The sequence below is a fragment of the Mytilus trossulus genome, chromosome 2 (assembly GCF_036588685.1).
Source record: "Mytilus trossulus isolate FHL-02 chromosome 2, PNRI_Mtr1.1.1.hap1, whole genome shotgun sequence".
NCBI classification, from domain to species: domain Eukaryota; kingdom Metazoa; phylum Mollusca; class Bivalvia; order Mytilida; family Mytilidae; genus Mytilus; species Mytilus trossulus.
The window spans coordinates 45687784-45702647 of NC_086374.1; the positions used below are offsets into that span (position 1 = coordinate 45687784).

General features: G+C 33.4%; 2 protein-coding genes across 2 annotated transcripts; both read left to right on the plus strand.

Annotated features, from left to right (window-relative positions):
* The first annotated feature begins 268 nt into the window (after positions 1-268).
* On the plus strand, positions 269-4778 carry LOC134705799 (uncharacterized). The gene is made up of 6 exons (XM_063564516.1): positions 269-287; positions 916-1393; positions 1935-2090; positions 2649-2781; positions 3333-3478; positions 4608-4778. The coding sequence occupies exons 1-6, from the start codon at positions 269-271 to the stop codon at positions 4726-4728; spliced, it is 1053 nt and encodes a 350-aa protein (XP_063420586.1). The 3' UTR covers positions 4729-4778.
* A 2600-nt stretch (positions 4779-7378) lies between these two features.
* On the plus strand, positions 7379-13294 carry LOC134705178 (short-chain collagen C4-like). The gene is made up of 4 exons (XM_063563937.1): positions 7379-7837; positions 10848-10910; positions 11963-12199; positions 12941-13294. The coding sequence occupies exons 1-4, from the start codon at positions 7543-7545 to the stop codon at positions 13180-13182; spliced, it is 837 nt and encodes a 278-aa protein (XP_063420007.1). The 5' UTR covers positions 7379-7542; the 3' UTR covers positions 13183-13294.
* Positions 13295-14864: the final 1570 nt, after the last annotated feature.

Here is a 14864-nt window from a genome sequence, read left to right on the forward strand (position 1 = left end):
AGTGGTCATCCTGATGGAGTTCGTTTGACATATTGTTTTTGTTCGATTCATTTTATTCCCCTTAAAGCAAAAACCCAGCAATACGCACAGTAAAACTCAATTTAAAAAATGTCCGAGTCCGATGTAAAATAAAAATATGTAAAAAAAAAAAAGAAAAAAGAAACGAAACAAAACAAACAAAATAACAATTAACAAAGGACTACTAGCAGTTACATGTATGTACTGACATGCTTGCTCCAGACCTCAAATATTTTCTAATTGGACGATTATGTCTTCATCAGAAACAGGTCTGCAATAAGTGGTGCATAATAAGTTATCTGGTGCAAGAAATTTGATACCGTTTATTTTATTACCATTGAAATTCCGATAACTTGACAATATACGGAATATCTTAAGCGAACAAATATGTTATCTAGTAAAAAATCAAGGTCAGTCATAGTATCAAGGCATGTCCAATTGACATTATTCTTTTGTTTTTTTGTTCCTAAAAATTATCTATAAGAGTTTGAACATATATTCGCATTCTGACTTTTTAAATGCCAATTTAATTAGGTGTGTAAATTTTTCATTAGTAAGATAATGAGGGAAATCGATATATAGGGTAAAAAAATCAAAACTTATTCAAAATCACCATTATAAGCATGCAATTTATCAAGTAATTCAAACGAATTTTGGACACTTCAAAAGTAATTTATTCCACTATTTCTCAAAGGCCTTATCCATTATCAGGTTTTTGATTGTACCAAGTGTACTAGTAAGTAGAAAAGACAGATAAGTAGTGGATCAATCTCTTAGATAATGTTTGATACGAGAAATAAGGTTATTATGGTTGATGTTGGAGTAAAATGTTCTTTAAAACGTTGCTACGGTTGTATACCTATATGAATCTTTATATAAATTCACTTTTAATTACAGATGAGAATAACGATAACATTTTTAAAGTTTTGGAGAAAATTGGAACGACTGTCAGCAGAGAAACCTGCACAAGTTTATCACCAGATGAAGAGTTAAATATTGCCGTAGATTTTTCTAAATGGGAGGAATATGCCGATTTAGCTATCTATAATTCAAACTACTTGTCTTCACAGATACAGAAACACGGAGGTTCACTAGAAGCGTTCCATGAATCTATCTGTCACGATCTAGTTACAAATTTAGTAGTAACAGCTAAACCTGAAATACTTAGCGGAGTTGTGGAACTTGCGCCAGGAGTTTTTAAAAATTATGAATTGTTTGCAGCTTTTGCCGTAAATAGGAATGGAACTGTGGAGTCGGTCGAGCTAGGAAATTTCTATAATTACACGAACGATAGCCTGGTCAACGAATGGTACAGTGTTCTAAGAGACCGAACTTACGAGAATTTGGCAAAAGACCGCACTAAAACAACTTTCAGGTTAAAAAATATTGTTTTACAAATATCTGTAAGTGATATCATTCCAAGTTGAGCACATTTATGAATGACTTAAAGGTGTTTCATTAAAAAAAAGTCCTTAATGGTACCCCAAGTTACTTACTTCTTTCATGAACGTCCTTGTATCCAAAAGGGAAAAATACAAAAATGCATATGAATGATCGATTAAATGTAATCTGAATGTAAGAAATTATTTTGTCCCTCTCTTCTGGATGTTAATTTTATTCACTTGTTTTACTTCTTGTTCCTTTGTTCCATGTGTCGTATAGCTCTGTAGTACGTATAATACCGTAACTGAGTTGCCTCACTGTGTTCCATTGTATCGATAGGGATTATCCGAAATAAAGTTTGAATATCAAGTTTGTTTATATTGTTGATCTTAAGCTGATAAATAAAGAAAGCAATTTGCAGCATAAACATATGACAAAAACAATCCTTGAATAAATCTTTCTTCTTCGAAGTAATACATTGAATAAATGTAATGTTCAAACTTGCCTTACTGTTGTTTTTCCTCTTTATTTAGAAATGGAACCATTATAGAGGCAGACATTTTGGTTGCTCAGAGAGATGATGGTCATGTGACTAAGCCATACTATGATTGCGGAGGAGGTTACGTCTGGATGTTTACGTACTCATCTCCTATCTTTGGCAGAAATAGAGACGGGTCACCTATTTTTAAGTAAGAAAAAAAAAATTGTAACATGTCATAGAAATAAGAAGATGTAAAATGAGTGCCAATGAGACACAGTCGCAGTGTGAAAAGTAAGCAAATGTAGGTCAATGTATAGGTTAATACACGGATCCTTGGCTCCCACCAAACACATTTAGCCACTAAAGTCTACAAAATGATTTTTGAAAAAAACCAATCAATCCAGAAAACAAATAGTGTAATCTTTAATAAAAAAAAGACGAGAAACGAAAAATACGTTTAAAGTTCCATCAACACAAGTTCAAGCTTTCTAAAAATCTATGAACTGCTTCTAATCTACCCCCATTGATTGCGTTTTATAATTCTAGTCTACCCAAATTGATTGCGTTCTATATATTCTAATCTACCTTAGTTGAATGCGTTCTATGATTTTAATCTACCCAAATTGATGCGTTGTATGATTCTAATCTACCTACATCGATTGCGTTCTATGTTTCGAATCAACCTCATTGTTTGCGTTCTATGATTATACTCTACCCACAATAATTGCGTTCTAAGATTTTAATCTACTATCATTTTTTTAAACAGAGGAGTAGCTACGATAGATATAGAGCTCACAGATAAAGACATCAACCAATGTGACCTTCGATATGACGATGACTCTGTTGATTTATTTTTCAATGTATTTAGAGGAACTCATAAATGTCCAATCGAAACCACGGTAAAACACAATTTTATAACTGGTACATATTTTGATACACATTTTCTTTAATTGCAATACCGGAGTGTCTCATAGGATTATGTGAACCTTGTTTAAAGTTATACAAGTTTATGAGCTGTTACCTATATGTTTTTGTCACATGTGTAAAATTATTTAAATACCATAAATCTTCTTAAAAGTCATTTCAACTAACATGAGCAACTCGACGGGTGCCATATGCGAAGTATGATTTGCTTACCCTTCCAGAGCACCGTAGATGATCCCCAGTTTTTGATGGGGTTCGTGTTGTCTAATGCATTTTTCTATGTTGTGATTTTTTTGTACTTTATTAGTCTGTTTGTCATTTTCGTATTTAGCCATGACGTTGTCAGTTTATTTTTTGATTTAGAAGTTTAAATGTCCCTCTGGTATCTCTGTTAAAATCAATTGAGGAATCACAGAAACTATAACCATGCTTTCATAATTGAATACAAATTTAGTGTTGGATAAGAACGATATGATTGCTTAATATGTTTTGTTGTTGTTACGTAATTATGTATTTTTCATTCTAGTGTGATTTCCGTCCGGGATTAGGATTCAAAGTAGGTGGTTATACCTGTATCTGCAATGACAGAGTTGACCACAACGGCAATTACATTGGCTTCAACGGAGAAGAAGTGGAAAAAGCCACAGACTTATCAAAGTTTAAGTGTGGAACGTAAGTAAATATTACCAACTGCAATCTTCTATATTCAAAAAGTGTGAATACCAAAACCACATCGTGACAGAGTTTTGGGATAACGATGGGGATTAGCTCTACCTACAGAAAAGGTTTTTACAGTCTTATTACAAATTGTTTCATACAGAAACATTATTTACTTCAAAACTTACTCTCAATCGCCATAATCTGAATATAACTGTTTTGCTAAAATATGATCGTGCCGTTAATTTTCACCGAACTGTATGCAGTTGCTGCATGCATACACTGTAGATCGAGGATCACCTGTGTGCTATTTCCTCGTACTGCTTTGTCTACGACGAGGGCGTCGAGTTTGTTTTCTCTACATTTTGGAATGATTATTTAAGACACAAATGTTATTTCAACCTAAATTTATAACAAAATTACACTTTTGAATACATATTTCAAACTGAATCCTGCTTGGCACTAGACCAACACTCTGAGCTGAAATTTAAAGGTGCTAGTCGTCACAGTGACAAGTTCGACAGTATGAAATGCCACCTTACCCGGAAACACTATTTTGGCTCCGAATAGACCAGTGTTTGCTCTTTTGCTTTTATGATGCGTGTTTAAATAGCTTAAAGATAAAAGCAACAGTAATATACCGCTGTTTAAAACTCATAAGTCGATAGAAAGACAAAAACTCAATCCGGGTTACAAACTAAAACTGAGGGAAACGCATTAAATATAAGAGGAGAACAACGACACACCATTAAAATTGTAAAACACACAAAAAAGAAGTAAGCATTAACCAAATTTCGATGAGAATAACAAATACAACATCAAAACTCAATACATATATTTCGGATAGAAAAGTACCGTGACACGTCTTATAGTAATGTGAATTCACACTCAAATATAAAAGAAAACAAACGACACAAAAGAAACACAACGTTAACATTTAACAAATACAAAAACGAATACCAATTTGTTCGCCTTTGGTTTGACATGATTATGTATCGAACCCACGACCGCCTGCATTCGAGGCGAACACATTGCGACGAAACCACTGATTCATTTTATGTATTATAATTCAATACGGTAAAATAAATACTTCAGCCAATGTATATTTTGATACATTATATCAATCAGTCTATTTTATTGACAGGACACATCATGGATATAGATCAGCATTCGGATCTGATTCTTATGACCGACAATCAGGAACATATCTCCCATTTAATTCCGCTGATGCAGATATATATTATAAAGATCCTTATATGAAGTGAGAAAAAATGTGACCTTTTGAGATGGACTGTTAAAAACACATCGTGTAATATCCTTACCTTAATTAAAAAGAAATTAATCAGACGGAGTTTTTTTCGTTGTTTTTAGAACAAATACCCTAAAAGTTATTTACAGCTTGACATGATGAACAGTACCAATCCAAGTGATAAATCGAAAACAAACTGACAATGACAAAGTTCGTTTTCGCAACGTCATCAATGCCGTTGCAAAAACGAAAAGACTAACGTCAGCAAACAAAACACAACATAGAATACTAATAAAAGATTGAGTAACACGAAATCAACAAAAGAAACAGAGGTGATTTCAGTTGCTTCAACATGTTTATACTTTTTATGCGATTTCAAGAGCCAATTAATGGCCTTTACATTTCATTCTCCATTGCTCAACTATACCTACACGCTGTTCAACATAGGCCCAGTAATATGACGACATCACAACACAATGCAGGGCCGGACCGAGCCATTTTTAAAAGGAAAATTTTTAAACCAGTAGAAAAAGGGATGGGTACAACCCTATTTAAATGATTTGATCGTCCAAATGAAAGGGGGTTCCTATCCCCATCAACTTCCTCATTGATGCGTTAGTATCGAGACACGTTATCCCAAAACATAACAAACGCAAAAAAATATAGACAAAAAAAACCCAGAAAAAATACACCAAACCCTAATCCAACATCAAACAACAGATGTTGACGAAACAAGTAAAACACCATGATGGGATGTTTTAAATAGCATTGGAAATGCACTCAAATCAGAGGACAAAAAGCTTGTCTATGACGTATAATGCTGAGAGAAATTCTCTAATTAACAATTTGCTTTACATGCGGAGAAGATAAGTTTATAGCATATTTGAGAATGCATTGTGAATTCATCAAATTGAAAGTAAATAACAAAGCATGTGAACATATTTATCAACATCCATTTAATATGCGTAATTACGTTTTTTGGTGAAAATTATTTTGAGGGTCAGGGCCATTACTCCACGTATACAATAATTTGTTTTCTTGCAGCTCACCTGGTAATAAGGCTACGTGATTCCTAGTCATCAATAAGGCTGGCATTGGCGCTCGTTGTCGTCTTTGTCGCTCTCGTACGTTGTTTATAAACATACTATTTTTCGTTGAAACAACTAAACTTACTTTGGACAAAACTTGGCCTGAGTAGTCCTGAGTGTATCCAGTAAAACGTTTGTGTTTTTCATTCCGGCCAGTCAAAGAATAAATAAAAATAGAGCATACGAGGGCAGTTGCATTTATTGACTTACTTGTTAACTATAATTATAGATATCAAAAACATAAACAAAAATTAACAAGAAGTCACTATTCACTCTAATTATAAGATAAAATTGAGAAAGGAAATGGTGAATATGTCAAAGCGACAACCACCCGACCATAGAGCAGACAACAGCCGAAGGCAACCAATGGGTCTTCAATGTAGCGAGAATTCCCTCACCCGTAGGTAATAACTATTAGTGCATGTGATAACCATTGAGAGACGATTTTCTTCCAGGTTTTTGCCTATTATCTCAATAACTAAATAAAGTTAAAGTGGAAAGGGATTAATATAAGTTGCAAAAACTTGTTTCCCAATCCACTATAAATAAATATGTTTAAACTAACTAAATAAAGGCAAACATGTTTAGCTATAAAAAGATCTAAATAAAATGCCAATGGCATTGGACGACTCCTTTAGAAGTGATTGCCATAAAATGAGTCTTTTTTAAGTTAAACTATAACCAATAGATGACTTACTCTTTTGACCTTATATGACGATTTTGTTAATTTATGTTTTACAAATTTTCGTTACTTTACCATTTATTTCGAAAAAGTATAATAGAGCAATGTATGCAGAAAGCGTAAAAAGAAAAATAATTAGAAGCCCAGACAAGATCTACATGAATATCAAACAGCCGAAATCCTCGCATGAATAATCGTACATTAAAGAGTTTCTACATAATTGAAGACTTATCATGGCTTATTTTCATGTTTTCTTTTTAGGTTATCTTGAAAACTACATCATCATGATCATAGATTGGTTGAAACATACATAACATCAATAATCAGCAATATATTTTTGACTATTTTGTTTTTACAATTTTCCCAATTGAAACATAATAGATAAGTATATTGCAACAAAGGACAAACGAACAGCAAAATAAATATGATAGCCATGATATATTTTTTTACCAAAATCTAAATATAATCAAATAATCAGATGACTCCAATAGGAGTTATTGCTCTTTAGTTTTTATTATTATTTTGAGTTTTGGGTAAAATCTACATAGTACATATCGAGAAACTTTATACAGAAAATTGATCAGCAAAACAATATAAATAAGCAAGATATTTTGTTCATGCTAGTGCAGGTGAGCGAAAATGTCTTGTTTTTGAATAAATCGTAATAATTTCTTCAAGATGTCATAATAGTTCTATCTCATTTCAATCCGTTAGGAATTATTATTAACAACATACCATGCGTTAACAGTAACATACGAATCTATGTATGAACTGCATGTCGCTCATTAACTTATTTTTTCTTCGTATTTTATATTCGAATATTATAATAGCTGTTTTGTTGATAAGATGTACCTATGATGCGATATTTGCATGTGTTACTAAGTGATGTGTGACGTTTTGGTAAATAGTGGATAGGCAAATTAAATAACATAAAATACATTAAAATCAAGACAAGGTGTCAAATTTTAAACGGATTAGAAACTTTTGCATGGTGTAGGGTGTTGACAAATAGAAAAGGATTTCTTATAATATAACTGGTTATCAAAACACAAGTTTTATAATGTGTAAATGTTTGCATGTGATATGGTGTTTCTTGGCTATAGTTTGTGTATCAGTATGGACAAACAGCTGTAGTGAGGATGCAGCCTGTGATGATGTTGTTACCATGCCATTAGTGGATAATCTGGGGGCCACATTAAAAGCTGATATAGATGTCAAGAATCTAAACAAACATTTAAAAGCTTACATAGAACTAGAAATGAAAAAAGTTTTTGAAGAAACCGCCAAAAATGTGAAGACTCTAGTTGAGAAGGAAATTGAGGTATTGAATACAACAGTTCAGGAAAAACAGTCAGGTATTTCGTCTGATTCATTTTTTTCTTCATTTTTTAGACTTTCCGTGACTTTTTTTCATGCATGCAACTTTTTGGAGACTAACCAAGATTCATAGTTCAACTGGCAAAACCCTAAAAGAATATCTTTAATTACTTTTACAATTACCTGCAATTTTGACTATCTATCCATTTTACCGTTACGACAGCAATATTTGAAGATCGATCAGAACATCGAATATTAAGAAGATCGGATATATAAGAAGAGATTTTATAATCAATGTGATATCACATCCTATATTTGTCGTTGAAGCTTTTCTTGAAAAATCCCAAGGTTAGGACACGTTCAGAATAGCTTTCAATAACAGCGAGTCTACTAAACTCAGCTTTTTTTGTCTTTTTAAAATATGTTTTTGTGCTTCGTACCGATCTAAACAGTTTAACCCTTTCCAGTTGAATTGTATTGCCTGTACTATTCTAAACCTCACTACATGTTCATCTGCTTGTCCATCGAATCAACAACGTTGTGAATGGTGTCTGTTGTTACATACATATATATCTAACTTTTCAGTCATTGGTGGATTTTATATATAGCTGTTTCTCTACATTTTATTTAGAACATATTAATGCCCGTGTCACACTGTCCCGATTTTTATATACGATGGACACCCGAATGCGAAAATTGTAAGTTCGTACGAAGTTGGTCCCGATCTCGTTGAAATACCAAAAAGTGACCGAAGCAAGTACGATGAATAACGAAGTCTATACGATGGTGCCGAAATCATAAACGATAGCAAAAGATGGACATACGAAGGTTAACCGAAGACGGTTATTTAAGCTTCATAACTCAACCGAAGCCTACACGATGGATCACGAAGGCTACACGATGGATTACGAAGGCTACACGATTGATTACGATGATGGCGCGATGGCCATACGATGTATAAAAGACGTCGTGTACAGCTTACGATAAGTATACAAACGATCTAAAACTGCGTTCTACCTGTTTTGAACTTTTTTATGATACGAACAGAATTTCGACAACATATCGTTTCTGTACAAGTCTTCCATGCATGGCGGGAAATCGATCTTTTTGTCTTATTCTTATAAAACTTAGTTTTACATACCCTCGCCTACTACATGTAAGTTGCGTGTAGATAAAACTGTTATGGACACTCTAGAACCAAAATGTTTAAAACTTGGTATGGTATTACTCGTTAAAGTTGAAAGGTCAAGGTCACAGTGGCAGTCGTAATACAAGGCAATACCACCCTTGTTGACTCTCTCAAACCAATATGCTTCAAAAGATTTTAACCACATTTGGTATATAGTTCCTCCTTGTAATAATCTGACATTTTTTACGTTCAAGGTCAAAGGTCAAGGTCATGCAGATGGACTTGTTTTTTCTCCTTAAAATAAAATAATACACAGGAAATTGGTTGCTAAATTTTTTACCTGTTTATTCTAAAGACAATATTAAAGGTATTTCCAGTTACTGAATCTTTTGTTTGATTTCTAAAAGAATGGTTTATGTATCAAAGATGCATATTCAATTTACCATTTTCTGCATGTGTCATATACAAATATAGTGTTCATATTTGTCCCCAATATGTTACATACGAGGGGATGCCACCGCTCGGCATTGCCTTGTTTGAACTGTTAAATGAGTGCACTAGTCTGAATAATCACCCATAATTATGCCCATGTTTACTGATTTATCTTAAATGTAAGGTAATGGGTTCGTTGATACCTTTTATTTAAAAAGAGTTCTTTCCAGGAGAATATCATAACAATATATACAAAAGGAAAGAAGTGGGGAAAGCAACAAATGCGGCAAAATATGACATATAGAAAACAAAATGGTTATGGAGTAAATGTTCGTGTGACAACAACTCAGACGATACAAAAAAAATCAGAATAATGAAGAAAAAGTTGGTTTCCCTATATACGTGAATATGCAGTGTTAGTGTATGAGGCGCGTTTATGATCTTCATTATGTTACTTGTTATGATAAATTGACAAAAAAGAATATTTTTTGATGAATTTCAGAAGGTACTGTATAGTTAAATGTGTGTGAATGAATAAGGAGAAATCTTTAGTCAATCTCATACCAAATAAACATTTTTTTCTGTATCTTATATTTAAGTAAATCCTGAGCCTGTAATAGCTGCTCTTCTTGTTCTATTTGAATTATTAGAAACAACGCTGTCGCCTTTCTTGTTCTGATAGAATCATATGATATGAGCTCCATGTTTTGTGAACGTCTTTCTTAACTGTCGTATTAGACTGACCAGTGCATATCGCGACTGGCACTTTAAATTATTTAAGCGCGAAAATTAACTTACATTTAGCTGAATTTATTGCCGTCGTAGTTCCATCTTGTCGCCTTCGTACTTTAATTCGATGGCAACACGACGGGATTACGAGGTCTTCACGAAGTCGTGTTTCCATCGTAAGACCTTCTGGTAGCTTCGTGTTTCATTCGTGTAGACATCGTAATGTCAAAACTGCCCAATGGAAACGATGGAAACACGAATGCAATACGATGTGCAAAGATGCATTCCCGGTGACATTACGATGGTGAGGATGGTGATACGAACTCAATACGAACCCTCAACATCGGACGCACCTTCGGTGATTTTTTAACATGTTAAAAAATTTAGAACCCTTCCCGAAGTTGTCCCCGAAGTCTAGAAAAAGTGGCCGATTGTTCTACGATGGTTAAAGATTGCATTACGAATAGCCCGATCTGGATACGATCAGTCCCGATTTGGGAAATTTCCCTAATCGTGATGACATCGGCGTAAAAATCGGGACAGTGTGACACGGGCATTAGAGATTAGCATATTGTTAATACACCAGAATACCTTGACATATATAGATGACTTTCATTATAGGCTGTTTTTACAACATTTTCCTTTTGCTTAAATGAAATGAGTTCAGATAATCAAAATTGAAAGACAGCAAGTTTGATGATCATACTAAAAAGAGTCATTTTATTTCATTTTTACATCGTATTCCTTTTATTTTTCAGGTGTGACATACATACGATGGGGAAGGAAAGATTGTCCAAGTGGAGCAGAAATAGTTTATACAGGTAAATGATTCTACATTCGAGTTCGACTTCTAAAATATGTAACCTGAAGTAAAAACAAAATGTTTATTCCATAGCTTTTTAAACGTTTGAAGACATGAATGAATCAATATGAAAATTTACAAACTAATACCTAAATCATTTTAAATAAAGAAGATTATCTGGTGTAAATTTAGTAAATAAGCAAATATAATTACATAATAAATTTCCACCTTTTTCACCTTAAATGATTGAAATTATTTTTCATGTTTTATCGTGATATTTTTCCTGCGATGTTGCATTTTCGATAACAAAACCTAAAACCACCTATTTCTATTTGGAAATAAAAAAAATTCTTAAAGTTTCACCAACGCACCATGTAAAATATATTATCTTATCGTCACGTGTAATGGTTATAATGATGTTGGTCTAATGTGCCTGGGTGTCGGAAAATCTAAATATCTAACTGAGACAATATAGAATAATTGACTTTTGATGAGGTTGTTACAATAATTTATCATCCCCAAAGATATGACATTAACCGAGGACAACGAACAAGTGTGAATTTAAAGCAGCTGCAATTTCATAGGTCACCGGTCAATATTCAATTTTCGTGTTTTGGTGTGTTTCTCATATTTTATAATAAGTTTGAAATGTCGACTTTACTTGGTAGATGGAACGTGTACATGTCTGATTGGCAGCAGTCAACCATGTGTTATAATCTTAATCACTAAATTATTTTTTTCAAATTTCAGGATTAGATTTCAGCATTCAAGTTTTTAATATTCAATTTCTACCAGGGTCGATCGCGAGGAAGCAGTCAAAACAGAAAGCTGCATTAACTTTTCCTGGTTAAATGTGTTTGGCAGAGATAATGAAAATTAATTAAGTAGGTATGGAACACCGAAGCTGCCTTATGATAATGACAGAAAAGTATGAAAGATAGCTACATCTTTTATCAATATGTCCCATAGTATATAAGTTTATCTTTACAATATAGCTTTTTAGGGTTTTTCTCCCAGAACCCAATCAAGGTATTTTTTTGAATAATAAAATTGTGACGTTATTTATTTTAGGACAGGCCGGTGGTAATCATTACTCGAACAAAGGAGGCGGTGTTAATTACCTTTGTCTACCAAATGATCCAGAAAATGGAGAACAACAGTCGTTTTCAAATGACCAGATATATGGTAGTGAATACGAAATCTCGTATGCGCACACACCAACAGGATGGTCCGGAAGTCTGCACAATACGGAGGTACCTTGTTCAGTCTGCTTCCGGAAACATAAATCAACCATGATAATGATTCCAGGTATTTTGAAGATTTAAAATACATTATTCAATTAATCTTTAGCGCTGCACCCTATATGATACAAATTTTGTTTGATAAATTACAAGGAAGACTAAGTCATAATAAATCATGGTAGGCAAATCGACTCTACTCGTAAATTAATGTTTAATATAGGAACAAGTACATGTACTTCTTTAACGTTGTTGTAGCAAATTTCCCAAATTTGTAAAATTTAAGTCCTTTTTTCGTCAGAAATTTTTGATTTTATAAGACATTCATTGTATTTACAATGCATGTAAAGATTTGAACAGATCAAAATGTATCTGTGAAATATTTCGGTTAAAACTAGTTGGATAGATACGATTAACAAAGTCAGCCATTATAATAGAATTGATAAGTGAGACATCATTGAAACTTAAACATGTTGAAGTTTTCAAAAATATGATATAGAAAATTTAGCTTACTGCCATAATTGGTTTTCGTTTTATGTCAAACTTTTATTTGTCCATTGTTTCATTGTTTTAGGTTTTGCTACCCATGGGTCTGTCATAGATGATCATATTTACATGATAATGTGTTTTACTCATAATTGAGACCTTATAGTGACATATGATTGTTAACATCAAATGATTTGGGGTCGAAAGTGGCTATAAGTCAATGGTTTTTCTACCGCCTTTTTAAAATTTTATATGACTAAATAACTATATACAACATATCGACCTTGTACGACTTAAGTATTACTTCGATTTGTTGATGTTTCAGGCAGAAAGACATGCTACAGCGGTTGGAATACGGAATACCATGGCTACTTGATGAGTGACCAGAACAGTCAAGCCAAGGTCGACTTTGCCTGTGTTGACAGTAATGCTGAACCGCTGGGCAATTCAAATGATATTAATGAGGATGGAGCTCTGTTCCTTACCGTACGAGCAAAATGTGGAAGTTTAAAATGCCCACCGTACACAAATGGTGCAACGGTTCTTTGTTCTGTATGCACAAAATAAAGGATTAAGAAAATTAAGTCATCTAGATATGTGCGAAAATATCAATTCAGTGACACCAGTTAAATGATTGGATAGTTAATGATGTTTATGCAATAAATTAAGAAAAACAAATTGTCTGTTTTTGGTGGTTTTTTTTTTGTGTCTATCTGATTTCTGTTCTGTTTAAATATGATACATTCATACATGTATGTTCAATATTGCTGTTTCCATACAACTGATTAAAAAAAAGAAAATATGTTGCAACAGTGCTAATTCGGAATGAACTGTTGTATTACTGTCATAAGGTGTATTTGGGCACTGGTAGTTCCCTGGGGGTTGCAATTACCTCGTAGAGAGATGATTAATACAGTCTTGCATGTTTGATACATTTTGACATTTTGGTTGTATTTATTTGAAACTAGGCCATATGTATTGTGTATTTCCGCACCTTCTTATGACGCGCAATTTTGATAATTAATTTAAATTTTACTTCTTAAGCAGCATTTATACCCCCGTTTTAAAAAAGGGGGTGGCATACTATTTTACCTCTGTCTGTCCTTCCGTCAGTCAGTCCGTCCGTCCCATGAATATTTTCCGTCGCATTTTTCTCAGGAACTACAATACAATGATTTCTTAAATTTGGTTTCAAGGTTTATCTAAGTCAGCTATACCGTGTGATGTGTTTTCAGATTGATCACTTGACAACTTACTATTTACCGAACATTTGTATGATTTTAAACATGAAAGCCAAGTTGAAAATTTTCGTCACATTTTTCTCAGGAACTACAATACAAGGATTTCTGAAATTTGGTTTCAAGATTTATATAAGTCAGCTATACCGTGTGATGCGTTTTCAGATTTATCACTCGACAACTTCCTGTTTACCGAACACTTGCATATTTTTACACTATTTATATAATCCTCTTGCGGCGGGGGTATCATCAGTGAGCAGTAGCTCGCAGTTTCACTTGTTTAGGTTTTTTTCTTGAATAAATGTTTAGCAGCAATTTTCGCCTAAAATTTCTAGGTCCTGTCAGTTGAAGTTTTAGAAAGTGATGAAGGGAGTACACGTATTTTTGATAATTACTCTCGAATATTTAAAAGCTTAAGTGTGTTGATATCGATAGCTAGCTTGCAAGTACTAGTAACAATATTTGAGGTTTTGCATGTGTCTAGTCATTCATATCCATTTAGTATGACGTTCATTTTCACTGAACTAGTACACATTTTTGTCTAGGGACCGGCATACCTCCGGTAGGGAATTTTCTCACTATGCTCACTTAAGTCATGTTGTTGTTTCTTTAACAATTTTTCAGCAATCACATAAACAAAAGGTATCTTTTATATACAGTCAGTCGTTAGCACCGATATTTAAATCTCCTTAATTGACCAATCACTGATTAAGATAACACAAAGTAACTAATATAATCGCACGAGGTTCAAACGGCGCGAAAATGGCAGTGTTCACACTAGACGTCCCCTTTTGTATATTGTGTATCACCTCTCATACGAATACAACTAGCCAAAATGTAACACATTGAAAGATTGAATATTTTATGTATAATTGCTTGTATTTGATCTTCGGCATATACGTTATTCATCAAGTCCATCTTTTTCATTGTAACTTTCGTTCAGGTCGTTCGTTGCTGTAAAATCTACATTTCTAATCATTATTCCAGAAAATTTTATAGAAATGAGTCGGA